The sequence below is a fragment of the Elaeis guineensis genome, chromosome 10 (genome assembly GCF_000442705.2).
Source record: "Elaeis guineensis isolate ETL-2024a chromosome 10, EG11, whole genome shotgun sequence".
NCBI classification, from domain to species: Eukaryota; Viridiplantae; Streptophyta; class Magnoliopsida; order Arecales; family Arecaceae; genus Elaeis; species Elaeis guineensis.
The window spans coordinates 1,052,784-1,080,165 of record NC_026002.2 but is presented as its reverse complement, the minus strand read 5'-3'; the positions used below and the strand labels follow the sequence as shown (position 1 = coordinate 1,080,165).

The 27,382-nt window shown below is 34.9% G+C and overlaps 2 protein-coding genes across 7 annotated transcripts; one reads left to right on the top strand and one right to left on the bottom strand.

Moving 5' to 3' along the window:
• The first annotated feature begins 549 nt into the window (after positions 1-549).
• Positions 550-8,154, top strand: LOC105053367 (F-box/kelch-repeat protein SKIP30). 3 transcript variants are annotated; one of them, XM_010934475.3, is made up of 2 exons: positions 550-706; positions 6,782-8,154. In XM_010934475.3, exon 2 carries the CDS (start codon positions 6,841-6,843, stop codon positions 7,882-7,884), a length of 1,044 nt encoding a protein of 347 aa, XP_010932777.1. In that variant the 5' UTR covers positions 550-706; positions 6,782-6,840; the 3' UTR covers positions 7,885-8,154. The 3 variants fall into 3 exon arrangements, with proteins under 3 accessions (XP_010932777.1, XP_073100752.1, XP_073100753.1); XM_073244651.1 differs by lacking the exon at positions 550-706 and adding an exon at positions 3,445-3,469; XM_073244652.1 differs by lacking the exon at positions 550-706 and adding an exon at positions 5,125-6,403.
• An 11,561-nt stretch (positions 8,155-19,715) lies between these two features.
• On the bottom strand, positions 19,716-26,810 carry LOC105053366 (FCS-Like Zinc finger 8). Of its 4 annotated transcripts, none has more exons than XM_010934474.4 (4): positions 25,724-26,810; positions 24,614-25,523; positions 23,178-23,280; positions 19,716-20,638 (listed from the first exon to the last, which is right to left on the bottom strand). In XM_010934474.4, the coding sequence occupies exons 2-3, from the start codon at positions 25,435-25,437 to the stop codon at positions 23,181-23,183; spliced, it is 924 nt and encodes a 307-aa protein (XP_010932776.1). In that variant the 5' UTR covers positions 25,438-25,523; positions 25,724-26,810; the 3' UTR covers positions 19,716-20,638; positions 23,178-23,180. The 4 variants fall into 4 exon arrangements, with proteins under 4 accessions (XP_010932776.1, XP_010932774.1, XP_010932773.1 ...); XM_010934472.4 differs by lacking the exon at positions 19,716-20,638 and adding an exon at positions 20,755-20,994; XM_010934471.4 differs by lacking the exon at positions 19,716-20,638 and having other exon boundaries at positions 22,867-23,280; positions 26,511-26,810.
• Between the last annotated feature and the right edge of the window lie 572 nt (positions 26,811-27,382).

Sequence of the window (27,382 nt, the reverse complement as noted above, 5' to 3'; positions counted from 1 at the left end):
TAAAATCAATTTAATATCTGATGAATATCATGAGCATCAACCTCCTTTCTAATAAAGAAGAAAATTGAATAATATCATGGGGCTTCCATTATGCACAAATGAATAATCTTTGTCTCATGTGATAACAAGGAAATGATGCATATTGCATGGAATATTGTCAAATGCCGGTTTGATTAACCGCGAGCTTGCTAAATCAGCATAGATCGGATAAACTTTTTGTGTGCACATAACCGGTTTCTTGAAACATTATTTTGGAAAAATTATATCCATGAACTTCTCGTTTTGTAACTAAAGAAATGGAGCTAATCAAGAGATAATACCAACTCTTGTGTGTGTCAGTGTATATAAAATTAGTTAATTTAATTTGAAAAAAAAAATCCAGGCCCAAAAATATATATATATAATCCGACCTGTCCACCCTACCAAATGAACTCTTTGCAATCAATCAGCGCCGTCCATTTGGGTAAAAAAAAAAGAAAAAACCAGGAGCCCCACGGTTACAGTGATCCCTCGCCTGTAACTCGATGGTCCAACCGACCCAACGGACCCGAGAGGAGAAGAGATCTCACGCACGAAATCCAAACGCATATGCGCATATCCGTCCTCGAGAGACCAAACGCCCACGCCTCTGTTCGAAGACCCCTCTCTCACTCCAAATCTCCATCGCAAGAAATCGAGGAAATTGGGCATCAAGATTTCACTTCCGGTAGAATCTCGCTCTTCTCCGCATTTCTGTAGTTTTTTATCATAGAAAGGATGTAGAATTCTTGGCCATTTACCTATTTTCCTGTGAATTCTTTGTAATCTCCACATTTCTATAGTTTTTTCTTGTTTCTGAGAAGGGGTGTAGAATTTTTGGCCATTCACCTATTTTCCCGCAAATTCTTTGTAATTTCTAATCAAGATCTCCAACTGATGAATGCCCAGTGGGTTTAGAGGTGAACTCGGGGTGGGTTTAGCCCCAATTCGGTTGGGGGCTTTACGGTTTTGGATTTTTCGTTTGTTATTTCTGAATATTAGGATGCTTCAGGAAGTGACTTATTGTGTGCGGTTGTGCAGTCCCTCCGTTGCGATAAGTTGCGGGCTCGATGAGGGTTTTTTTTTTTTTTTTTTTTTTAATTTCATTGGTTTGATTCCTTTTAGTTTTCTTGGTTTAATTGGACGATTCCCCTTTTTTTTTGGACTAGTCTTATTTGCCATTATCAGGAATACTTGCTGTTTGTCTTTAATATACCTCTACAGCTCCATATAGTTTTCAATCGCGGAGGATGGGACAGAATTGATGGAATTTTGATATGATACCGATTTAACAACCAAGATATTTCAATTTATTTCATGTAAAAATTATGTAATCTTTTTAAGTTGTATGCCCATCACTTGTTTATTTTTTCCCGTCTGTTTAGATACGATGCCTATTGCTTCCTAACCAAATTGACATGCATGTCTGGAATTCTCAATGTGATTTGTCCAGAAACTTATGAAGCTATATCTTCACCGTTCTTTTTCTAGGAACTCTTTCAGAATGTGTATTTTTCGTTGCATAGGATTTTATATCTATAACTAGAAATATTGGTTTGATTGTTAATTCTTTTTTTTTCCCCTTTTTTTTGGGAGGGGGGGGGGGGTGGGGCAGGGTTGATGTTTATTGTAATTCTGAAAGAAATTAAAGTGCTCAAATAGTCATTTAATTTTTCGTTTCATGATCTTAAGATTTCTTTTCAAACTGGAGCTTTCAATCAGAAAACAACATAATTGGTTGATTAAAGGTTTTCTATTTTTTACAGGCTTATGTATAATTTTCTTTTGTGATCCCATACGGTTTGCTAACAATTCCTTTTTCTGTTTTTTCATTTTTTTTCTTTGTGCATGCTTGTCTTTTGATAAGTTCATAGCTGATTTAGTAGAACTGATGATGCTATTGTTGAAAACATTGTCATATCACACCAGCTTTCCAAAAAAATATATATCCAATGGACAATCTCACAAGGTATTCCCTAGTGTTTTTACCTTTATTTTCAAAAAATTAGTAATGGAATATGACTCGTAAATCAGTATCTTAAGGATCATTCTCACAAGGTTTTCCCTAGGGTTTTTACCTTTGTTTTCAAAAAACTAGTGATGGAATATGACTCGTAAATCAGTATCTTAAGAACCCACCTTCCGTGATATCCTTATAAACAATATTCAGGGAATTCAGACCACCAGTGGTTAAAATGCAAAATCAACCATCGTTAGCACATGTAGAAAATAGTCTATTCCTTTCAATCTTTGCTCTTCACTTACTCTTTGGCTGGCAATAGAATTTCTGTTCATATCTCCATTCAAGCCAACATGTTGAATGTCTTGCTTTTCTCATGATGACTTCATGTTCATGGTTTTGCTGGAAGAAACATCCACAGTTGAGTATGATAAGTATTTACCCTATGTTCCATATCTCATTGAAAAAGTATCAATTTCCAAACTCCTTTTTTTCAATCACATTACCCATCTTCTCCCCCAAACTGTTTAGGTTGCTTTTCTAGAGTTAATTAGAGGCATCTAGTAGTACCATATAGGAGGTGGCACAACCCTGGAACTTCTCCTTGATTTGCAGTTCTCCTTTTCATACCCATAGACTAAAACATGAGAATACATCTTGTTTGAATAACTTCCTTCCAAATCTATGGTTCGAAGAGAAGGAAATCTCTCTTTGCAGTTTTGGATCCATATATATAGCTTGGTGCTTTCTCTTCATGTCAGCACCTGCACAGCAGAATGCTTTTGTACCAGCAGAATGTTGTGAATCTAGATTGTTAATTAGTCCATAAAAAAAATCCTCCTACTTTCCTTTCATCCTATCTCGTGTAGCAGCTTCACCTGTTTCATGTGCTTCTATGCATTCTAAGCACCAGTCCACCACATCTGCTTCCCAGTTTTTAGCTTTCTTATAGCAGATTGCCTTTCAGCTCAATCGATAGATGCCATGCATGCTACTATCTGCAAGAGAACCAATCTAAGAAAATGTTGGAGTACATCTTCCATGGAACATGAGAATTGCAAATTCAACCCCTTTTAACTCGACACATATCATTAATTCATGATCATGGATTTCAATTAAAACTCAGAAGTCCTCAGTGACATGCACAAAAGGATATCTGACAGCATGTCTTTGTCATTCTAAATGTATAATATGTGCATATTGCCTTTACCTTCAAAACTAATATTTTGCTGTTCATGCTCAACAAAACAATGCCATTGCTGTCCCCACAAACAAACACAACAGTATGATGCAAAAAACCCTTTGTTGTTTATGAATTGATGAACATCTCATTGTTGGCATGACTTATGAATTCTGCCTGGTGCTGTCCTTCGAATGAAATATCAGTATGTTTCTGTTAACCTGTCTTCATTGATCAACTTGAATGCTGGGCAAGAGAGTTCTTTTTCCTTCTAAATTCAACAAAAAGGATGCATTTTCTGAATTCAGCAGGTGAATTTTGCCTTTTATCCTGAGAGAGAGGACCCATTTAATCATCTTTCTACTCGTGCTGATTTCTTTCTGCATTTTTGGTCATAGTGCTGTCAAAATGTTAAAATCTCTCACCATGCTTCTTATCACATTTTGTTTGGTCACCATGTTAAAGAGGATATTAGGTGCTTGCAATGATGGATCTTGCTTCTTAGATGCCAAGCTGATGTAGAATGATTGGTTTTCATATTTACACTAGTAGACAATTTGATTTCTCTAGATTTTTTATGAGAAAGTACAACAAATCTTAGATACCAAAAAAGGTTTTTTCTGCAAACAAAAGGGTAATTAGAAAAGGGAAAAATATAAGGAAAAGCTTAAGGCAGAAAATATTTGTATTGTTGTTCATTTGATATTTGCTTTATCTTCAATATAAAGTATCACGCTCTATGTACATGACCCAAAGCACAGCCTCTAAAAAGTTAGATAGTAGGGTGCTCCCAAATAACCTACAAGAAAAGATAGAAATATGAATTAATAGAAAATTTTTGGGGCTCATGGTTACAAGAAGAGAGGGAAAGATGTGAGGGGCCTATTTATCTATTTATGGGGTTCTGGCAGTGGGCAGTCCTCTAAATATTCACGTAACTGGCCAGTCATGTTGTCTTGGCTTACTAAGTGGGAAATCCATCACTCTAATCCTGGTAACCAACTTTATTCCCGTGCCTCTATCAAAATTGGATCACAATTTGTAATTTTTGTTTCCTAAACCCTTAAAATAAAAGAATACTTGATTATGAGCCATCTTAATCTAAAAGCTTTGGCAATAAAACTAACATGCTCGAAGAATATCATGTAGTACATGCTTGAAAAATATCATGTATCTGGGTGGACAATAACATGTTATTTTTGAACTTATAAGCCTAAAAGAATAATCTAGATAATTTTAAGTGAGGAAATCACTATATCATGAATTACATTGTAAATGCACAACATAAATTATGTTGATATTATGAATCTTTCATATTGATTTATATGTATCAAGTATTGATGGTTGAAGACTGTGTTATAAACAGATTAGGTAAAAATTCAATTGAGCCCAACTTTATCCAACCATGCTTTTATGATGTACATAATTTGTTCTGTGAGTTTTTCATTTCGTTGTTGAGAGAATTAGCTTTTTAGAATGCAAAATAATTTCTAGTGATGGTTAAATGGGAAAATTTATACTAATGATGAACTTGTGAGTATAGATGATAGACTTAACTATATATGCTTTAACCACCCAATAAAATTTCTTGATTGTTCAGGCTGACCGGTTATTTGTGGTAGACACGACTTTTCTAGTATTTTATTGGCTTGAGATGGCAACGTTACTCTCAGTTTAATATTTGAGATATCTTTTAGGTAAATCATATCTGGAACTGGTCCTAATTTTATCTCATTCAATTGCTAGCAAGGCATGCTCAAGCCTTGATCCCCAGAAAAAACTGATGATTTATTATACTATGCAATTATGATTTTTCAATCCTTCTTGATGTTCTTGTTGTCTTGAAAACCTTCCTTCGTTTAATGCTTCTGAGATCTGCAATCACTGTAATTTCTCCAAGGGATTCCATTGGATCCAAATCTTCCCTATTAAGTTAATTATTGTGACGAATATCTTTAGTAATTGATCTAATGGCGTGGACAGAAAATAAATAAAAAAATAATTGCTTTATTTTGGGTTGAACAATGATCCTTATCTTTAGACTAGGAGGCAGACTGAGAAGAGGGACATGCCTACTCTGGAACCACCACTCTTGGGTAGCCATGCTTCTCCCGCCCTTATGCAAGGATCTTCCTTTTTGATACATTTCATAAAGCATGACAAGGGAACTAACAGTCATGCTGGACCAATTAAACTTTGGCACCATTTTGACAATCTGATCTGCATTAGACACAACCTTGGTTGAGCGAAATGGAGTTCTTTGCTTCTTGTATAGTTATTTCTGTTGGATTCTTGTAGCTAACCTTAAACTTGATGTTGCCACCCACAAACAATCCTTATCATGCGATTGCAGTACTGCATCTTGTGCTCCTTATGTTTGGCCAAATAGATCGTTATTGTTGTTGATGATCTGTACCTTCTAATTCTTAAAATTTTTGAACTTGGCATGGATTTACCAGCTGATCTGAAATAATTGGGACAAGGCTTGTCTATGATTATGGTTATCACATGGATTAATTAGATTGTGTCTCCACAAACGAGGTTGTCATTTTAACCAACTTCAACTGATCAGCAAAATTTTAGTGATTTTATTGATATAAATCCAAGTATGCTTTGTTAGGTGTATACCCTTCTTTTAATCTAAGTTTAGGCATGCTTGACTGATCGAAGGAAGCCAAACCACCTTAATTAACTTTCCTGAAAGTGGTAATATTATTTTTCCCTTGGTTTACTACTTTACTAACATTTTCTTTATCCTGGGGGCCAGGTCAACTAAATGACCTGGAACACTATCCACATAATTTCTCTTGAATGTATCCAACATTAGTGATCAACTTGTGCTTCAGACATATCAGCCAAGAAAAGATGAGTGCAAGATCTAGCCAATCATTATGCATCCACCATAATACTTGAAATTCTTTATTAGTTAAGTAGGCGTGTAGAAACTATACTTAGGAAGCATTTTTTTAGTTTGTTAATTCACAAAGATTTCCCCTTTTTTGTGTATACGAACTAGAAATTTGGACTATCTCATACTAATCCTTTTAAGTAGGTTGCTGGATTGCTAATTTTTTTCTTTAGGTTTTTTACAGGTGCTTACGGACTGTATGCCTTGTTATAGGTCAGTGAAGAGCCCAGGGAATTACAACTAACATCAATAACATGCTGCCAATAAATTATACATTTTGATTTTGGGGTTCATTGAATTGAAATAGATTGTTGAAACTGGCACCTTCTTACTCTAGGTTTGTTTCATTCTCTCAAAATAAAAACATTGTTTATTTAGATATAAATATTGCAAGGTTATGAGCGGAACAAGGATAAGATGATGAAGAAGAATGGGCTATTTAGAAGGCTAATGCATATAAATATGACATTGTCATCTCTCACAGGTTTCGTTTCTCAATTTGAAGTAAAATTCTCAATGGTTACGCATCTATATATACACAAAGGGAGTGGATTTAATTTGGAGTGGTTTTTGCTTTCTTTTATTGATTTCAGCTGTTTTCATTCTTGATAATGATGGATAACCATCTTCTGAGTATGAGTATAAATAATAGCTATTGCTCAAGTTTCCCATTTTAGCCGTCTTTATATTGATGAGCACTATGTCCCACGTTCAGGTTGTGCGCTTCACAAAGAAGAATATATTATGATGAATCATCTGAATGATTAGGCCATTATGTCTCGCCTAATTGATGGTCTCCCAGATGAAGTTGCTATCCAGTGCCTTGCACGTGTGCCTTTCTACTTCCATTCGAAGTTGCGGCTAGTTTGTCACTCATGGAGAGCTGCTCTTCAAAGCCCCGAGCTCTTTAAGACTCGCTGTGAGGTTGGTGCTTCAGAAGAGCTGGTTTGTGCATTGGCATTTGAGCCTGAAAACATTTGGCAGCTCTATGACCCTCTTAGAGACTGCTGGATGACGCTTCCTGTCATGCCATCAGAAATAAGGCACCTTGCTCGTTTTGGTGTGGGCTCTGTTGCTGGGAAACTCTTTGTGATTGGTGGTGGCAGCGACCGGGTCGACCCCTTGACTGGAGACCATGATGGGATCTTTGCTAGCAATGAAGTTTGGTCATATGACCCCCTTTATCGTGAGTGGGCACGACGGGCTCCCATGCTTGTGCACCGTGCCATGTTTGCCTGTTGTGCATTAAATGGTAAGATCGTCGTAGCAGGGGGGTTCACAAACTGCAGAAAATCAATATCGAAGGCTGAGATTTATGATCCTGAGGCAGATGTGTGGGAACCCCTCCCAGATCTCCGCCATACCCATACCTCCACTTGCTCTGGGGTTGTCATAGGAGGGAAGATGCATGTCTTGCACAAAGGGTTATCAACTGTGCAGATATTGGAGGACGGTGGGCAGCAATGGGCTGTCAAGGACTATGGTTGGCTCCAGGGGCCAATGGCGGTGGCCCATGGGGAGCTGTATGTGTTGAGCAATGGCTGCATTTCGAAGCAACCAGCAGAGAATGTGCCTGATAAAGTGGTATCATCTGCATCGGAGTTTCAGAGACGGATCGGGTTTGGTATGATTGGAGTGGGAGATGATATTTATGTGATTGGAGGAGTGATTGGTCCTGGTCCCAGGAATCAATGTATCAAGCAGCTATCTGATGTAGATGTTCTCAATGTGAGGAGCGAGCGGCCAACCTGGCGCTCAGCGTCACCCATGACCCATTGCTGTGGGAGCATTCTGGGGTGTGCTTTGTTAAGGATTTAGATTCTGCAAGGTCTGGTGGGATTCTTATCGGTGACAGTTGCTTTTATTTATTGGAGGATGAGAAAAACAGAGAGCTTATGATTTGTTTGAGATTGTTTTTATTTTAATTTATCTGGGCTCTTCTGTTTCCATGTTGTACTATTGTAATAGCTTTGAGAGGTGCCGCAAGTGATGGAAAGTTGGGGTCGTTCAGGCCCTGAAAGACGGACATCTGTTATTATGGCTCAATGTGAATCATCATATGTACCTTCTGTGTTGGGCATAAATCAATCTTTAAGGTTTGAACACAAGAACTTATGGATGGGTTTGTGCCTTTTTTTCCATCTATCTGTGGTGCCACCTTGTACCGCTATTATCAAAATGGACTTGCTCATCTGTTTGTTTGTTGCTGTGTTGTAGGTATAGTCGCCTAGGCCCCTAGTTTTAAGAATGGTTGGTTGTTTGGAACGACCAGCGATGCTATATTTTCTCAGATTAAGACATGCTGGTTAAATCTTCTGATTTGATCGGTTGTGCATGCGTGATTCCTCCTGTACTTGATACCTTCGTATCTCTGCATGTTGTTGTTGAAATGCTTGCAGTATATATAAAATATGCACATACATCCATTTTTATTTTGAATATTGAAGAAAGAAAAAGTTGAGCGACTTTAAATGTCTGTCCCATCTAAGTGTGCTACATGTCCTAATATTATTAGGTGGTATCCTTCTAGTGCACCGCATGCGGTGCACAAAGAATTACTCTTCTCTTTATTATAGTGTGCCTTATATTTAGCAGACATGCTGCTAAAAGGGCCTTTTGCTTGGGCCCTCAATTAGAGATTTGCGAAATTCTTTGTATACCGACTGCTGTGTAGAAAATCCGATGTAGAGCGCACCGCATTATTCAATTGGTCCATGTAGCGCTCGTGGCATGATATAATAGATGTCATTTCGTACTAAACTGAACGTCTGAAGGCATGAAAAAAATGGAGGCAATGCGTTGTTCTGTCGGCAAATAATGCATGTCATAATCTACTTTTCAAATTAAACATGACAAAAATATCCTTTTCCTCCAAAACAAAGTATTTTTACTACTTTGAAGTCGGTTGGACATTACGAATGCTACTATTCTTTCTTTCTTCTTCTTCATGTTGAGCTTCTACTTGAGTATCTCGATGTCCAAAATTTATTCTGTAGCAAAAATTATGTGTTCGAGATTATTGGCTAGCATCTAGATAATATTGTCCATTCAAACAACATGTCTCACCCATTAGGAAGTAAAATTCCGTCTGTAGATCTTTTATTACAATATTTTGTAGCTTCTTTATTACCGCAGCTCCTTTCGTAGTTACACTAAGTTAATGCATTCGATAAGTTCAAATAAATTTTTTTTTCCAGTTTTGAATACAACATGTCATATAAATTTTTTTAAAAAGTCATATGATAAGTCAGAATATCATTATTTCTATCTAGGATAGTTTTTGACAATATATTAACATCTAAGTTCAAAATTATGGCATAATAGGTTCACATTATGATATTGTAGATTAAAATTATGACATCCTATATGCCTTTCGAAGATAGTTTTGATGATATTATGATATTCTAGATCGAAATTATAATATTATAGATTAATATTATGATATCTCATAAGTAAAATATCTTTTAAGTATATTTTTTAATATTTTTATGATATTTTGGATTAAAATTATGATATTCTATATTAAAATTATGACATCCTATAAATAAAATACCTTCAGAATATAGTTTTAATAATATTATTACATCCTAGGTCACAATTATGATATTATAAGTTAATATTATAACATCCTATAAGTTTCTTAATATTTTTATGTCATCTTGGATCAAAATTATGATATTCTATATTAAAATTGTAATATCCTATAAGTAAAATATATTTCGAAGATAGTTTCGATAATATTATGATATTTTATATCAAAATTATGATATTTTAGATTAATATTATAACATCTTATAGGCAAAACACCTCCCAAGTATACTTTTTGATAATTTTATAATATCTTGGATCAAAATTATGATCTTTTAGATTAAAATTATGACATCCTATAGATAGAAAATATCTTCGAATACAGGTTATGACATCTTGGATCAAAATTATTGTAGATTGAAATTATAGTATTTTAGTTTAAAATTATGATATCATATAGTAAAAATAGCTCTCGAAGTAAGAAGATATTATAATTATAATATTTTAGATGAAAATTATAACATTCTAGGTTAAAATTATGATATTCTGTAGTATATCTTCTAAGAACCTTATATTTATACCTTCTGTATGTATTTTTTTACTTCAAAGAATCTTCTGTACATCATCTACAAAGATTTCTGCAACTGATCAGTTCGATGAGGCTTCATGTGATGGTTGTTTTGAGAATCCATCTTCTTCTAATGCATCGAATGCAGATAATAAGTTGGGAGACTATGAGAAAAAAAAAAGATCGGGATGTCACTCTTCATCACCACTGCAAGATCGTCGATGGATTAAAGGATCTTGTTCCTATCTTATAGGAGCAATGATTTATGGCAAAAAGAGGAGTGCAAAAGGAACAAGGAAGGAAAGGGCCAAGGATGAAAACAACATATTATAAATTTCTTGCTGAATGTTATAATTTATAAATCAGATATTTTAATTTCATCAAAATATGAAATATACTGTAATAAATGGTTTGAAAAATCTATTATTTTAATAAAATATAGTCTTAAATTTGAAATATATTGCATGGACTGATCGTAATTATGTAATGCTTTCTATTTCGAGAAAATTTTTTATGCATGATTTTATAATTTTGATATAGGATGTCATATTTTCGTAAGTATTACATTCAAGGATATTTTTATACTAGGATGTCATAATTTTAACCTATAATATCATAATTTTGACTTAGGACGTTATAATTCTGCATTCGGAGATATTTTTTATGCTAGGATGTCATAATTTTAATACACAATATGATAATTTTGACTTAGAATGTCATAATTATACATTCAGAGATATTTTTTATGCTAAGATGTTATAATTTTAACCTACAATGTCATAATTTTGATACAGGATGTCATAATTTTACGTTTGGAGATATTTATTATGCTGGATGTCATAATTTTAATCTATAATATTATAATTTTGATCCAAGATGTCATAATTCTATATTTGATGATATTTTTTATAATAAAATATCATAATTTTAATATATAATATCATAATTCTGATCTCGAATATCATAATTTTGCATTCGAAGATATTTTTATACCGAATATTATAATTTTAACCTACAATATCATACTTTTGATGCATAATATCATAATTTTATATTTGGTGATATTTTCGATATCAGAATGTCATAATTTTAATCTATAATATTATAATTTTGATCTAAGATATCACAATTCTATATTCAGAGATGTTTCTTGTATCAAATGTCATAATTATAATCTACAATATTGTTCTGGATCAAAATTATGACATTATATGTTAAAATTATGATATTCTAATATAAAAAATATTTTCAAACATAAAATTATGACATCTTGGATCAAAATTATGATATTATAGATTAAAATTATAACATCCAGTATAAAAAATATCTTCGAATATAAAATTATGACATCTTAGATCAAAATTATAATATTATAGGTTAAAATTATGACATTCTAACACAAAAAAATCTCAAAACATATAATTATGAATTTTGGATCAAAATTATGAGATTATAGGTTAAATTATGATATTCTGATATAAAAAATATTATCAAATATAGAATTATGATATCTTGAATTAAAATTATGATATTATGGATTAAAATTATGACATCCGATGTAATAAACATCTCCAAATATAGAATTACGATATCTTAGATTAAAATTATGATATTGTAGATTAAAATTATGATATTCTGATATAAAAATATCGTCGAATGCAAAATTATGATATCTTAGATCAAAATTATAATATTATAGATTAAAATTATGATATCTGATATAATAAATATCTTCGAACATAGAATTATGATATTTTAGATCAAAATTATAATATTATAGATTAAAATTATGTCATCCTAACATAGAAAATATTTTTAAATATAGAATTATGATATTTTAGATCAAAATTATGATATTATAAGTTAAAATTATAATATTCTGATACAGAAAAAATCGTTGAATGTAAAATTATGATATCTTGAATCAAAATTATAATATTGTAGGTTAAAATTATGACATCCAACACAAGAAACATCCTCGAATACAAAATTATAATATCATAGATCAAAATTATAATATTATATATTAAAATTATGACTTTCTGACACAAAAATATTCTCGAATGTAAAATTATGACATATTAAATCAAAATTATAATATTATAGGTAAAAATTATTACATCCCGATATGAAAAATATCATCAAATATAAAAATATAATATCTTGGATTATAGATTAAAATTATGACATCCCATATAATAAACGTTTTGAACACAGAATTATGATATCTTGAATCAAAATTATGATATTATAGATCAAAATTATGATATCTTAGCATGAAAAATATCTCCGAATATAGAATTATGACATCTAAGTCAAACTTATAATATTATAGGTTAAAATTATAATATCCTGATATAGAAAATATCTTTAAACATAATACTTATAGAAATATGACATCCTATATCAAAATTATAAAATTATATACAAAAAAATTTTTTGAAATAAAAAATATTACATAATTACGATAAGTCCATTCAATATATTTCAAATTTAAGATCATATTTTATTAAAATAATAGATTTTTCAAACTATCTATTACAACATATTTTATATTTTGATAAAATTAAAATATCTGATTTATAAATTATAATATCTAACAAAAAATTTATAACATATTATTTTCATCCTTGGTCCTCTGCTTCCTCATTCCTCCTGCGCTCCTCTTCTTGCCATAAATCATTACTCTTACAAGCTAGGAACAAGATCTTTTAGTCCACCGACGGTTATGTAGTGGTGACGAAGAGTGACATCTCGACTATCTTTTCTTCTCGTACTCCACCAAGTCATTATCTGAATTCGATGTTTTAGAAGATGGATTCTCAAGATAACCATCATATGAAGTCTCATTGAACTGATTATTTGTAGAATCTCTGTAAGAGATATACAGAAGGTTTTTTAAAGTCAAAAAATAAGATTCTTTGAAGATATACTATAGAACATCATAATTTAACCTAAAATATTATAATTTCAATATAAATATCATAATTATAACATCTTCTTGCTTTGAATGCTATTTTTATAATAGAATGCCATAATTTTAAAATAAAATATCATAATTTCAACGTATAATGTCATAATTTTGATCTAAGATATTATAACCTATATTTAGAGATATTTTCTGTCTACAGGATATCATATTTTAATCTAAAATTTTATAATTTTGATCCAAAATATCATAAAATTATCAAAAAAATATACTTAGAAGGTATCTTACCTATAAGATATTATAATATTAATCTAAAATATCATAATTTTGATTTAGAATGTCATAATATTATCAAAACTGTCACGTCCCAAATCCGAGACATAACACGGCCATGCTACCGAGGGATGGAGCCCACGATAACACGAAGCCAATCCATCATAATCATCTAAAATTCGTCAAATAAAAAATTTAATTCTATTATTCATCAAATAATCGAACCAATATTGGTTCAGAGCATCTAAATCCAAAAGCAAGTACTAACCCGAATCTCAACATTCATAAATAACTACAAATTCATGATTATAAAATAAATTAAACTTCTGTTGTCATATTTTTCAGCTTGCTATGCCGATCTTCAAGCTTGGATTTCTTTTACCAATCCTAATCTTATTTCTCTATTCAAACAAAAAGAAAACAAAAGAATATGAGCTACACTAGCCCAGTAAGTAGAACTTGCGCTTCCTTATCGGATCAAGCATAAGTTTTTCATGATAATGTATATTTAAAAAATAACAGATAATACAAAATAAAGTATTTCATAGAGCATATAACAAAACAAGTTATAAACTCATCATGCATGCATAAATCATGTATATTTCACAATCATGAATCGTAAATCATTTTCATCATGTATTCATGTCATGTTTCAAAACATTACTCACAGATATTCGTGCTAAGGTCACTATTATACCGTGATAGGGTCATGTTTCTTAATCGACAGAGTTCTTAATTCATGTGCCAATTTTATACCCGCTGGCAGGGCCATGTTTCGTATGGATGCTAGCTCCGGATGTCGACCTTCCCGAAGAGATTCATTCATAGCCATCTGAGAGCCTTTGAAATCATTTTATCTTTTTCTTAAAACATATATATACATAAATAGAAAAATAATAAAATTTATGCTTCATAATCATGCTATTTTTATAAGACATATTCATGAAATCAATACTCATAATAAAACATGCTTTTTCATGTCACATATGCCGATCCTTATTTTATGAAAAATTATGATTTCATTAATAGCAATTCTTTGCATAAAAATATGATCATTTAAAAATAAATAAGGAGTATAAGATCCACTTACCTCGTTCATCTTAGATCTTCAGACTTCGTTAGAAGAATCAGTTAATCATTATCAATTTCTATTCCATAAATATAATAAGATTAAATCATAAGGAAAGAGGACTGTTATTCGGATGTGTCGGACCATCCAGATATCAGGGCAATTCAGAATCTCTTATCTGAGGGTCAGATTTAAGTGACTTCATCAAGAAATCGTGAAGCACAGATCGAATTAAAGTCAAGATCAATCAATAGGGTTCTTTAATAATAAATTTGAAAGATACTTGATATTATCAAATGAAGTTGACATACAGCACGGATATCAAAGCAACTTTGGATCATCTTATTAGAGTCAATATGAGCCTCTAAAAGATAAAGTCATGACTCGATACAGGATTCATAGATCTTTTTAGAGAGAGAAAGTCAATCATGAGAGAGAAAGTAGAGAGAGAAAATGAAAAGAGAATCTTTGTATCCTTCAAAAGTGACAATCATGATTGAGATCATCAGAGGTTATATCAGGATGATATGAATTAACCATGATCGATATTATCAATTTCGAATATGGATCGGATCGGGATCCAATCTACTGCATGAATTTCGGAGCAGTCTCAGGTCATCATATTTTTATCTCAAGTTTATCCTAGAATCTATGATGTAATCAGAGAGAGAGAATGACTCTAGAGAGACAAAATCCATAAAAAGAGATAAAAGGGTCTAGAGAGAGAAAATAAGGAGAAAATCTAGAGAGAGAAAATATAGAGAGAAGGTAGAGAGAGGAGAGAGAAAGACTTAAGAGAGAGATGAGAGAAACTTTCTCTCACATGTATTTATTATTATTATTATTATTATTATTATTATATATTTTTTTCTTTTTCTTTTCTTTTTCTTTTTCTTTTCTTTTTAGAGAGAGAAAATAGAGAGAGAAGAGAGAGAAAGAGGGAGAAAGAGGGGAGAGAGGAAATTTTTTTTTATTTTATTTTATTTTATTTTATTTTATTTTTTTGCTTTTTTTTTCTTTTCTTTTTTTTCTTTTTCCTTTTTCTTTTCTTTTCTTTTCTTCTTCTTCTTCCTTCTTCTTTTCTTTTCTTCCCGCGGCCTCCCTTGGCTGAGACAAGGGAAGACCGTGAGGTTCCCCCCTTGGTGGCCCAAGCTTTGGCGAGATGGTGGCTTGGCCGGAGGTCCGGCAACGACGGCCGACCCTGCAAAGCCGATCGGCGATGGGGTTCGGCCGGTAGGCTTTCTTTTTTTTTTTTTTCGAAAAACAGGGAATCTGTCCCCTTTCTTCATGATTTTCGACTTTTTGGCTGGTCGTCGGTGGCCAAGTGCTCAAGAGAAGAGAGGGAGATGGATGGAGGTCCGATATCGGGGATGAGACGTCGAAATCGACGGCGGCCGGCGGCCAGAAAAGAGAAAGAAAGGCTCGGCCGAACAGGGGAAGAACAGGGCCACCCCTATTCATAAGTTTTCCGTCGATCCTGACCGCCGGCGAGGGTGTGTAAGGCCATAGGAAGGAGGAGAAGGAAGAGAAGAAGGAGGGTCGGAGCTTACCTTCGACTTCGGTAAGGTCTCCGGTGAGAAATTGAGGAGAACACAAGAACAGGGTCGGGAGCTTCAACGGAGAATTCTGGGAGAAGGAAGAGGGAGATCTCACAGCTGGTCGAGGCTGGCTTTTGAGGGGGAGAAGGAGAATTTATAGGGTTCTTCCCAGGGGTTTTCGATGGCCCCGGGGAGTTCTTCTCCTGATCGGACTTAGGGAAGAAGAAGACTCCCATTGGGAGTCTTCGTCCTCTGTTTTTTTTTTTTTAATGGGCTTTGTGGGCTTTTTGGCCCATCAGGCAAGATTATCACAAAAATTATCTTCGAAAGATATTTTATCTATAGAATATCATAATTTTAACATAAAATATCATAATTTTGATCTAAGATACCATAAGAATATCAAAAAAATATACTTGAGAGGTGTTTTACCAAAAGGATAGTATAATATTAACTTATAATATCATAATTATGATTCAGGATATAATAATATTGTCAAAACTATTTTTGAAAGATATTTTATATATAGAAAATATCATAATTTGAACATAGAATATCATAATTTTGATCCAAAATATCATAAAAATATCAAAAAATATATTTACAAGATGTTTTACTTACAGGATATCATAATATTAATCTATAATGTCATAATTTTGATCTAAGATGTCATAATATTATTAAAATTATTTTAGAAAGATATTTTATATATAGAATATTATAATTTAACCTACAATATCATAATATGAATCTATAATGCCATAATTTTGATCTTGGATGTCAATATATTATCAAAAACTATCCTGAATAGAAATTATGACATCCTAATTTATTATATAATTTTTTGAAAAAATTTATATGACATACTGTATTCAAAATCGAAAAAAAAAAATTTCATTTGAACCTACTGAATGCATTAACTTCGTTTACTATGAAAGGAGCTACTGTAATGAAGGAACTACAAAAAAGTTGTAATAAAGGATCTACAGATGGTAATTTATTTCCTAATGAGTGGGACATGTTGCTTGAATAGAAATATTATCTAAATGCTAGCTAACAACCTCAGATGTACAATTCTCATTACAGAATAAACTTTAGATACCTAGATGCTTAAGCAAAAGCTCAACAAAATGAGGAAGAAGACAAAGAAGAGCAGCATTCGTAATGTCCAACCAAATTTCAAAATAGTAAAAATACTTTATTTTGGAGGGAAATGATATTTTTATCATGTTTAATTTGAAAAGCAGATTATAACGTGTATTAAATGTATTCAACAGTGGAACAATGCATTGCCTCTATTTTCTTCGCACCTTCAGACGCCAGTTTAGTGCGAAATAACATCCATCACATCATGCCATGAGGGTGGTATATGGATCAATCGAATAACATGGTGCACTTCGTATCGGATTTTCTACACCGCGGTCGGTGTACAAAGAATTTCGCTTAAAGAGTTAAAGCCCCGCACGTACTACGCCTGACGTCTCAAAACTGGTCCATCGGGGATTCATGTTCAAATTTTGTGTTGGGACTTTCCAATCTTGTTTTGGGCCTTGCAGATGTTGGCGAGATTTTGTAGTGGGATTTTCTTATGTTGTACTCTTCCATCATTAGTGAGCTTTCTCTAATCTAATCTTCTTTGTCCATGGACATAGACCGCAGACTAAAGCATTTAAATCTTTGTTTGTTGTATATACTCTATTTGCCCTACTGATCATGTATCTTACTTCTTTGCATGACACATCAATTTCTTTGGAACTTGTTAAGAGAACTCCTAGCATCTCGAGTTTTGATAAATATAAAGAGGGTTCATGGCTACCTCAAAGTTGGCATAGCGAGAAGTATGGAAATATGGGGAGTGGGCAGAATGGGGAAGATAACTCTGATGACTAGACTCAACAATTCATTATTTATCAATGACAATTTTGGTTTGTTTGGTCTGTGGCATCAAAGGACCTCTAATTGGAGAAGCTTGAAAGGACATAGCAGAGGGTCTTGGAGTGTCATCAAATTCAGAGAAAGAAACCATCTAGAACTTCTGAAAGAAAACTCTTTGTTGCTATGAATGACCTTTAAGAGGGCTTGGATCTAAAGCGAAGTTGGAATTCCACGCACTCCTTGTAGCCACCATGAGAGAAAGCAGAAGTTGCTGCATCACTGCAAGATCTTTACAGGTGGGTGGCATCATGGAGGCAGATAACACAGTCAAAGTAGAATGCTTGGGGGTAGAGACCATGACACTGCCAAAGATCTTATAACGTGTTTTTTAATGTGGTTAGATTTGATAGATAATTTTGATTGCAGAAATGAGACCTAGGATGGAAACATGTCCGTTGGAGTCCAGTAAAAATTTAGGTGCAAATGGATGATGTTACATGAGAACTAGCACTATGGATGGCATCACAGCATGATGGAAGAAAGAGGCAGAGATGGATTGTTAAAGCAAAAACAAGGTTGAGAGATGCACTGACAGCAGAAGAAAAATGGCAGTGGCAGAACAAGCATCACTCATGGATCTCCATATAGGTGGACTACCCCAGCAACCATTTTACCGTCCCAAACTCTTGAGTCCATATGGGCTTTTAAATGCATGCCAGTCGTGACATCTTGGATCTACCTTCCTCTAGCCCCATGGAGCCTCCAGCAGATACCACCTGTTTGGTTGAGCTCAATATGTCAACCTCTCCGATGCAAACATATTATCATTATCTCACCGAACTGAGGCAAATCTTAAAACTAAAGCATTTGCATTTGTGAGATATAATACATCGATTCACAATACCTTATGGGTGCAACAACCTACATCCTCACCAAAAAGAATTAACTAAAAGGTATTATTTAAGCTTTTTAGGTCTTTATAAATAACCAAGATCCACATTGTACATAACCAATATGAGTCTGAATACATGCTGCATGGATCCTCCCATACTACTCCTATTTAAGTCCTAAAATCTTTGATAGGCTAAGGATCCAAATTTACTTATAAATACCACAAATCCAATCACAAATACCTATTCAGCCTCAAAAGGACCATATGGGCCATCAAAGCAATGGGTACCAAGTGTATCTCTGTATGGGTAGGCAGATCCGACAGAGTGAACCTACTTGGGGGTTACTGACATGCTCTTGGAACGAAAGTTGCATCACCTCAAGCGCTTCAAAGATTCAACCCATCAAAGCAAAAGATGGCTTGGTATAAATGATCTACAAAGAGAGACCACCCTTTTAACTCCAGCACTTAAGCTATAGAACCTTGGCATGCCTCCGAGTTTCAATGCCTTGGAGGTCTTGGTGGCGAATGTAAGCAGGACTATAGGGGAACCAAAGCATCCTCATCTGCCAAGACTGGAGATCCTCCAGCACCATAATCTCTGGGAGTTAAGAAGCATCATTTGGATGGAACCAAGAACAATTGAGTTCTTTCAAAAGCTTCAACATTTGGTGATTACCTTATGCACAACTTCAAAAATGCTAATTGGCTGCAATGACTTGCATGCCTTAATATTGATGGCTTGCTTTTGTATGAGCAATTGGCCATGCAGAGGATGAAACCGGCCAAGTCCCACAAATAGAAGGACAAGAGTTGACCCCGGTCCTGCGTAGTTGCATTACCAAGATAAAATAGCATGTGGTCATGCAATTGATATCCCTTCCTTAGAATGTGTTATCGTGTTCAGTTAACCAGAGTTGCAGAAGCTCCATTTCCAGGCACAGCATGCCAATAAGAAAAGATTACAAATATTTGGCTTTCAAGAAGAGTTGGATGGTTTAACTTTTTGGAGCAGAGACAATCATCCCACAGAGGCCACTCATTTTGTAGCGGGCTTCAATACATAAGCATATTTAGTTCTTTTGTTTCTTGCAGGGACTTCCCCTAGAGCATCTTGATCCGATGGGGGGGGTTAGGCCCTGTTCTTATTATTTTGTGCCATGCTAACCATAAAGATGCCATATGAAACCATCGACCTCAAGCTTACACTTCATAATTATCCAAATAATTTCCACCGAGATACACCTCGAGAAAAATGGTAGCTCGACCCGACCAATTGACACAGGAATTATGGACATGGTCATACTATCAGCTATAAAAACTAAAAAGCCTATACCTTAGCAACCTAGTAAATGCTCCAACATCCTTGGCTACAAAAGTCTTCTAGTTTACAAATGTCCAACCATCACTGACCCAGCCATGTTCAAGAATCTTAAAAGGGCAAAAACAAAAACAAGTGATAGGGTGTGAACTCCACCTGCATTCAGAACTGTTCCCATCTGAAGAAGGATTCACCCATTCCAAAAAATAGAGTTATAGATGACCAAACAAATTGCTGCTCACTGATATTCCTTAGAGCTTCCTGAACTGTTCCATCCCAACAACCTGTCAGCACCACTGTACCTTCATCATTAATTGTAGAGCAAATACAAGTGAAAATAGATCCAATTAACTAGGGAAATCTTCCAACAGTCTGTCCTCCCAAAGATACCATCAGCCATTACCAATGATGCAATTAATAGCACAATGAAAACCATCTGCGATCTTAAGGTTTCCCTTCCAAAAATAAGGATTGGATTTAGGTGATAAAAGTTCCAAAAAATGATGCTCTTGGTGATAACATCTCAAATGGTGCTCTTACTATCTCTTCGCTTTCTGGAAATATCTTCCCTACCAACTTCTGGATAAAACCAAAATAAAATCTCAGATCAATAATCACATAGCCACCTTAACCTATTGATTTATAAACCATTTCCTGTTTTATGAACAAAAATAGCTACCCACCACAATTTTTTAGCTTTTGAATAAAAGCTCATCTGGTGTATCTAGCAACTATACAAGAGGTTAAAGAAAGAAGGCATATAACACCGGATGAAAAAACTCCATGCTTCCACGGACAATCTAGATTCTTCAGCCAATCACTTATTCAAAATTATCATGTTAAAGAGACAGTCCTACATGCATAACATTTCAACACCTTGCAATTGGACAGAACTGCCAAGCACTCTGGATTTGATTCATCTTCTCCAAAAGGTCCTAAACATGGAGAACCAAACACTTATATAGCCAAATTAACCTTCAAGCCTTAAGGGGATTCATAATGGTAAATAATGAATGGGAGGCATGCAAAACAGCTCACAAATTAAATGGTATCATCCACAAATTGTCAAGAGAACACACCCTTGAATATCCCAATTGCCAACCCCTGCAGGAGTTGCTTGCAAGTTGCTATTAATCAGGTTGAAAGCTGGGTCAGATTTATGGTCATTTTTGGTTGGGTTAAAGATAACATAGCTCAGTATTCTATTTGGTGGTCTTGAGCTGTCCCAAAACCTGAGCCAACAAGCCTGCTATAAAAGAAGCCTTTTCCTCATTGAAAAGTTTCTGAGGCCAGTTCTTTGAGCTTCTCTTTCACAGCATCAGGATTTTATTTTATTTTATTTTATTTGAAAAAAAAGGCCCATTGGAAGTGCCTGTCATGTTGGCATCTAGCCCCTTTCTTTAATAAAAATAAAGAAGCGCATGTCCTGTGGTTGGATGAACTGGATTATTATGAATGTTAAAGTTTCCTGGCTCAGGGGAAACTAATGCTTCAGTTTAGTGCATGCATGTTGGGTCAAGTCCCTTTATGTAATAAAAGAAAAAGGGCGTCATGTATTTGAATGAACTGGACTATTGTGACTGTTAATATTCCTGTCTTACAGTACTACCACCTAAGTTCATGACCAAGCATGATATGGGTACCGAACCAATGTAAAAATGCAATCAATCTTAGGGGTTATTGCAAATTCTGATTCACATTTAGTCAAATTTGAAGCATTTATTGCAACAGGTTCCTTCATATATTTAGTTTTTACTTCTTGTTTCATTGATAGGGCCAAAGAAAAATAAATACAAAGAAAAAAAATGCTCGTTGTCTCGGTCATAAGATGCCTAATCTGAACTTATGCTAAATGTGCAGACCAGATGCCTCATGTACTTACATATTTGGTGATTACTTCATTCATTCTACAATTTAGACAGATAAACCATGGCATATACTGTACTAGAAAAGTTCATAAAATTGATTGTCAATCTATTGCCTAGGTAAACCATTTGATATCGAGCAGAGACCACCTTTAGCATTAAATTTACTTTACATATACTGTGAAATCTGCTGAACTTATTTATTTTGGAATTATAGTACACTTCAAAGTGCAACATATGTTTTACATAAGTTCTGCACCATATTAAACCAAACTCAGCCATTCATCTCAAGAAAGGATTAATTCTCCATTACAAGTCTATCTGACTCCATTTTAAACTCCAAAAAAAAAACCATCAATAATCTTGGTTTTGATATGCTTGCACATATTAGCTTTATGGTGAGAGCCCAGACAAAGGTGTCTCTTGCACGCTTAAAAATCAGAATGTTATGGCATCTATTCTGTAACTAAACAGATACAAATACATAAATTCTACCAGCTTTGTATGATATGAAGTATGCTTATTTTAATGCCTCAATAAACCATCTCATTAATTGTTTAATTGAATGAAACCAAACTCCATACCATAAGGAGAAGACACAGAGAAAGATAGTCACGTAATTCTTTGTTGTAATAAGACAATCTAATAGGACAAAGTCACTGATGGTAACATAATTGATTATCTAATGTCGAATTCAATGACGCATACCATTTCACATATATAATTAGACATACATAAGATGACAGTGTATAGTGCATAATTTTCATCCTATTCCATGCATGCTGCTAAATTGATTATGCTACCAACTTCTTATTATCATAATTGGCTGGCATGAACAGATGATAAGAAAAGGTGATGGTAGTGGGTGCTAACACTACCCTGTGGAAAAGGAGATTGCAAATTATCTTGATGAGGATTTCCCACCATACAATATATCAATAATGAAAAACATAAATCTGGAATTCATAAATTACTCAGCCAAAAACTGTCGAACAGTCCAGCAGCAACCAGTATATTGTCTCTACAATATAACTCACCACCAGTCTCTTCCATTGGCAGCAGAAAAGAAACCGATAAAGAAAGGAAAAAAAGATCCAGAAAAAAATATATAACAAGATAATTTTTCATAATTCTGACAACCACATGATAACTCAAAGAAATTTACAATAAGAAACAACCAGAACGCTTGTCTAAGGCTGCTCAAGGATTTCTTTCATCCGTTAAAAGGAAGACAGCACGCCAAAAAAGGTTACCTTCTAGAGGGAATCTGAGAGGTCTCCTGAGCACTTCTCCATCTCTTCATCAAACAGCATCTCCTGGTAACGGCACTCACGGCTGCAGAATGCTTTTTCACCTCTGAAAGAAGAAAATAAAATGCCTCAGTTGTCATGCTATGTGCCACAAACTCTTCCCAACTTAGGAGAAGGAAATACTAGTAAACAAAGACAGGCACCATAACAACCCAGAACCTCATCCAGAAAGGCTAACTAGAAGGTATTGTTTAGGTTCCTTAGCCCTATATAAGTACCCACGATCTATCCGATATATAGCCAATATGGGATTAAATATATGCCCGCACAGATCTTCCCATACTTCTCTCATGTAATCTATATCATCCTTGTCATGCTAAGGATCCAAATCGATTCAAATCGAATCACAAGTACCATAAATCCAATCACAAACACTACGATCAGCAAGTGATTAACCCAAATAGGTCTATGCTGTGGTATCCCCTAGTTCATATAGGCTATGGACCAGGTTATCTCCAATAGTATTTGTAACAGTATAGAACCTCATCTACAATGATGAGCTAGAAGACATTATCTAGGTTTTTTAATCCTGTATAAGTATCTAAGATCTACTCAATGCATAACCAATATAGGACTAAATACATGCCCGCATCCATCCTCACAAACACAAACTAAAGAGGCAAAGGATTGTGGTATCTACGCCTTCATTAAAGAAGTACAATTGAGATGTATATGAACATGGAACCTAGTGGCAATTTGGCAATTCAAATACGAAATTATGTTGTGGACACAAAAAAAGGAGGAACATAACATAGACAAGATACCAAGTCAGTCATGCAAATTACAACATCCATGGATTCAAAATCAGGTAGAAGAACACCAGAACAAACTATCGGAAACTTTTGACGTAACCCCAACTTGAGGCACAAGCTTATTAAGCTCTCGATTGTGGAGAAGAAAGAAAAATCTGTGATCAAGGGTTAGATGCAATGGCTGCCCAGAAATTTTTGGACCCCAAATGATCAAATGGAATGGGAACGTTAAGAGGGAATTCTAAACATGATTTCCACATAGCAAAAAAATTCTAAAGTTCATTATTCTTGGACCCCAAAAGCAAGAAAAGATTAAAAGTATGCATCAGCCAAAATAATGAACATAAGCATACCAATTAACAGCACATAAGGCCAATGTAAAACAAACTACATATTTCAGGACTATACTGGAAAAAAAGCAGATTTTTAATTTTAAGTGACAAGTTAAATCCAGTCTGTGATGATCTTACAACTCATAGAAGTCTAGCTTATAACAGAAATTCCATGGCAGAGTTTTCCTAAATAGAGTACCAAGTTATAAGCACTATAACTAGATTAAAAAGCAACTACGAGTATTCTCAGCAGCATGAAAGCTAAGACAAGTTTTGTTAAAATTAGCAAACTTACCTATACATGAAAATGTCCTTTCCCTGCCCCAGATTCTTCCTGCAGGCATAGCAGAAGCTCAAGAAATCATCTGAAGTATAGCCCGAATTATCAGCCAAGGATCTGTTTTCCTTCCTCAAAGCAACGAATCCATCACCACAGCTCTCCACAATGCAATTGTCAAATATGTGAGTGGTCCTTGGGTTTGGACCATGAGAGATCACACAAGTATAGTCCTCTGAGAGCTCCATCTCACTTGGAGTGAGGCATCCGGTGAAAAGGCGAGGAGAAGAAGTTGGCACAACAGCTTCCATGTTGGTCGACCCCACTGGAGATCTCCGGGCAGGAGAGTACAAAGCCAACTGGGAATTCTTAGTCTTGATGCCAAATTCTATTGGTGAACGAGGAGATTCGATCGAACCGGATGGAGAAATGGAACTGGATTGGATAGGAGGAATCTGAATTTTAAGCTGCGAGCCAAAAAGCACCATCCTGCTCTCTGGCTTGCTGGCTTGCTTATCAATTTTTTCATTGTTGAGAGCATCAACAAGGCCAAGTCCAATAGCTTTTGAGTCTCCATTGTCCCAAGGGTGATGTCTGCTCTGATTAGCAGTGGTAGGAGCAATAGCATCCCTGATGGACCTTCTTTGGTTCCTATCAGTGAAAAAGGGGTTCCCAATGAAGGGTTTGGTCTCTAGTATGGAGGTTGGGCTCATGGCAGCCTCACAATCAGAAGGACCCTTTGGAGAAAGACCTGAAAAGAGCCTTGGAGAGGGGAAGAGAGAGGAAGCTGTGGGCCTTTTATTATTGGCAGTGGGAGACGGAAGGCAAGTGTAATCAGACATGGGGATTTTGTTGTTGCTAACTGCTCTATACCTCCTCCTCAGTGTAATGTCTTGGAAACTTTGATATCAGAAGCACAAAAAGAGAACTGCAATGGCCAGAGAAAAAAAGATTGAATACTTCATATAGAGAATAAATGGAACAAAAAGTAGAAGAAAATAAAAGAGTTGAGTCTTCTCAACCTTATTTCTTTTTGTTACTTTTTCTATCTCCAAAAACGTGAATGAGAAACAAACAACAGCAACTCAATTGGCATTCAAAAAATAAGAATGAAAACCATGAGCTCACCTAGGCTGGTTGGAGAATCCTCCTCAGTGATCATCAAAGGTAAGCAACCATATCCAAGATAACAGAAATGACCCGAAGGTCTCCTTTTTATTCTTTCTTCTGTTTCCCCTTTAGGGGTTTCTTTGATAAGACCTCCTCAGTCCCTATTCTTCTAAGTTTTAGAACAGAGGAAACTAGATTTTTTAAAGTTCTTATACCAGAAGAACAGAAGCAAAAGGGTAACTATGATTACTAAACCAACAAAATCCCCTCTAATCCTCCCACTTTCTAGTTCAGCAAGGCGCTTCTAGACTTCAAAAAGAATACCCAATTGCTATAAACTCTTCAAAGAAAACCAGAAATCAAATATAAAATCACTAAGAAGTAAGAACACTTGTTTATTTTATCCACTGCATTTGAAAAACTAAACAAAAACCAAGCCCTCGCACAAAGAAACATAAAAAATCACCAAAAATAATAAAAAAAAGACAGATTTTCTTGGAAAAAAGTTAGCTTCCACCAATATAAAGATCACCTTTCACCAGCAGCCATAAATGCAAATAAACTAAAATTCTTCACACGTCTCTAAGATTTTTCTCTGTGGTGACTCTTTCCCTCTAGAATCTAACACCGACTGACCGACCCATCCACTAGCAGACCAAACCAAGTTAGACAGTAAAAACAAGGTGGGGGGAGATCCAAAATAAAATAACAAAAAAAGAAGAAGAAGAAAGACCAAAATATCAATACGTCATACCGCAAACACAAAAATCCGAACTTTACTACGAAAAACCCATAAAGATCGCACCTTTCCACTTCTTTCCACCTCTTTACCCCCACTCAACTACTAAAAACCCATGAAGATCGATCATTTCCTTTCCTTTCCCTTGCCCCTCTCCTCGTAGTTCCTTTCTCACTCTGCGATCAGTATAGAGAGCAGTCCAGCCCTGCTGAAACTGCTACGGGGCTCGCAGGGCCTGAAGAGTTGATTCAGCCTCCAAGCAGAGCCAATTTAAAGACCAAGTCAGCGTCCTGTAGAAGAGAGAGACGAGACGAGCCGAGTTTCCTCCAAAACCGCCGCTCTCCGAAACAAGCATCCCAAAAATAGCATTTTTTTTTTTTTCCCACAGAAAAGACATCTCATGCTTTCTTTTGGGCGCTTCCCATTTATAGGAACAACCCTTTCAACAAGTAATCTCACACCTCTCTCTATTGGCAAATCAACGTTCACCATGACAGGTGGGGACCACCAACAGCTAATCCACCTTCCACTCTTTAGACAGATTGTTTCGTGGATTGTTTGTTGCAACGCTTGTCACTATGCTCCTTTGTTTTTTTTTTTTTTTATGCTTTCGTTGATTGGAGATCTGACCACTCGCGGTGTGGTTACCATCATATGTCGCAAACCGCTCGGCTTTATGCGGGGTTTGGTAGACTGATATGTGGTCGGATGGCAAGTGATGTAACTACTGGGATGCGGTGTTGTGGTGTAAGGGACTGGGGAATGAAGGGAAGGGCTCTGTTTCCTTTTTCTTTTGTCTTGACAGGGAGGGTGGAAGCCTCATAAAAGAAAAAAAGACACGGAGGGTGAAAGTGGGACCCTAGCACCGGTGACGCGGGCTAAAGAACATGATTGGGAAAGGTTTTATTTAATTAACTTTTAATTTTTCGTATTTATGG

Excerpts from the sequence above, each read along its gene's own strand:
- LOC105053367 (XM_010934475.3), top strand. The coding sequence starts at position 6,841 with ATGTCTCGCCTAATTGATGGTCTCCCAGATGAAGTTGCTATCCAGTGC.
- LOC105053366 (XM_010934474.4), bottom strand. The coding sequence starts at position 25,437 with ATGTCTGATTACACTTGCCTTCCGTCTCCCACTGCCAATAATAAAAGG. Across the intron at positions 23,281-24,613 it reads AAGGACATTTTCATGTATAG|AGGTGAAAAAGCATTCTGCA; the intron begins GTAAGTTTGCTA and ends TTCTTCTTTCAG.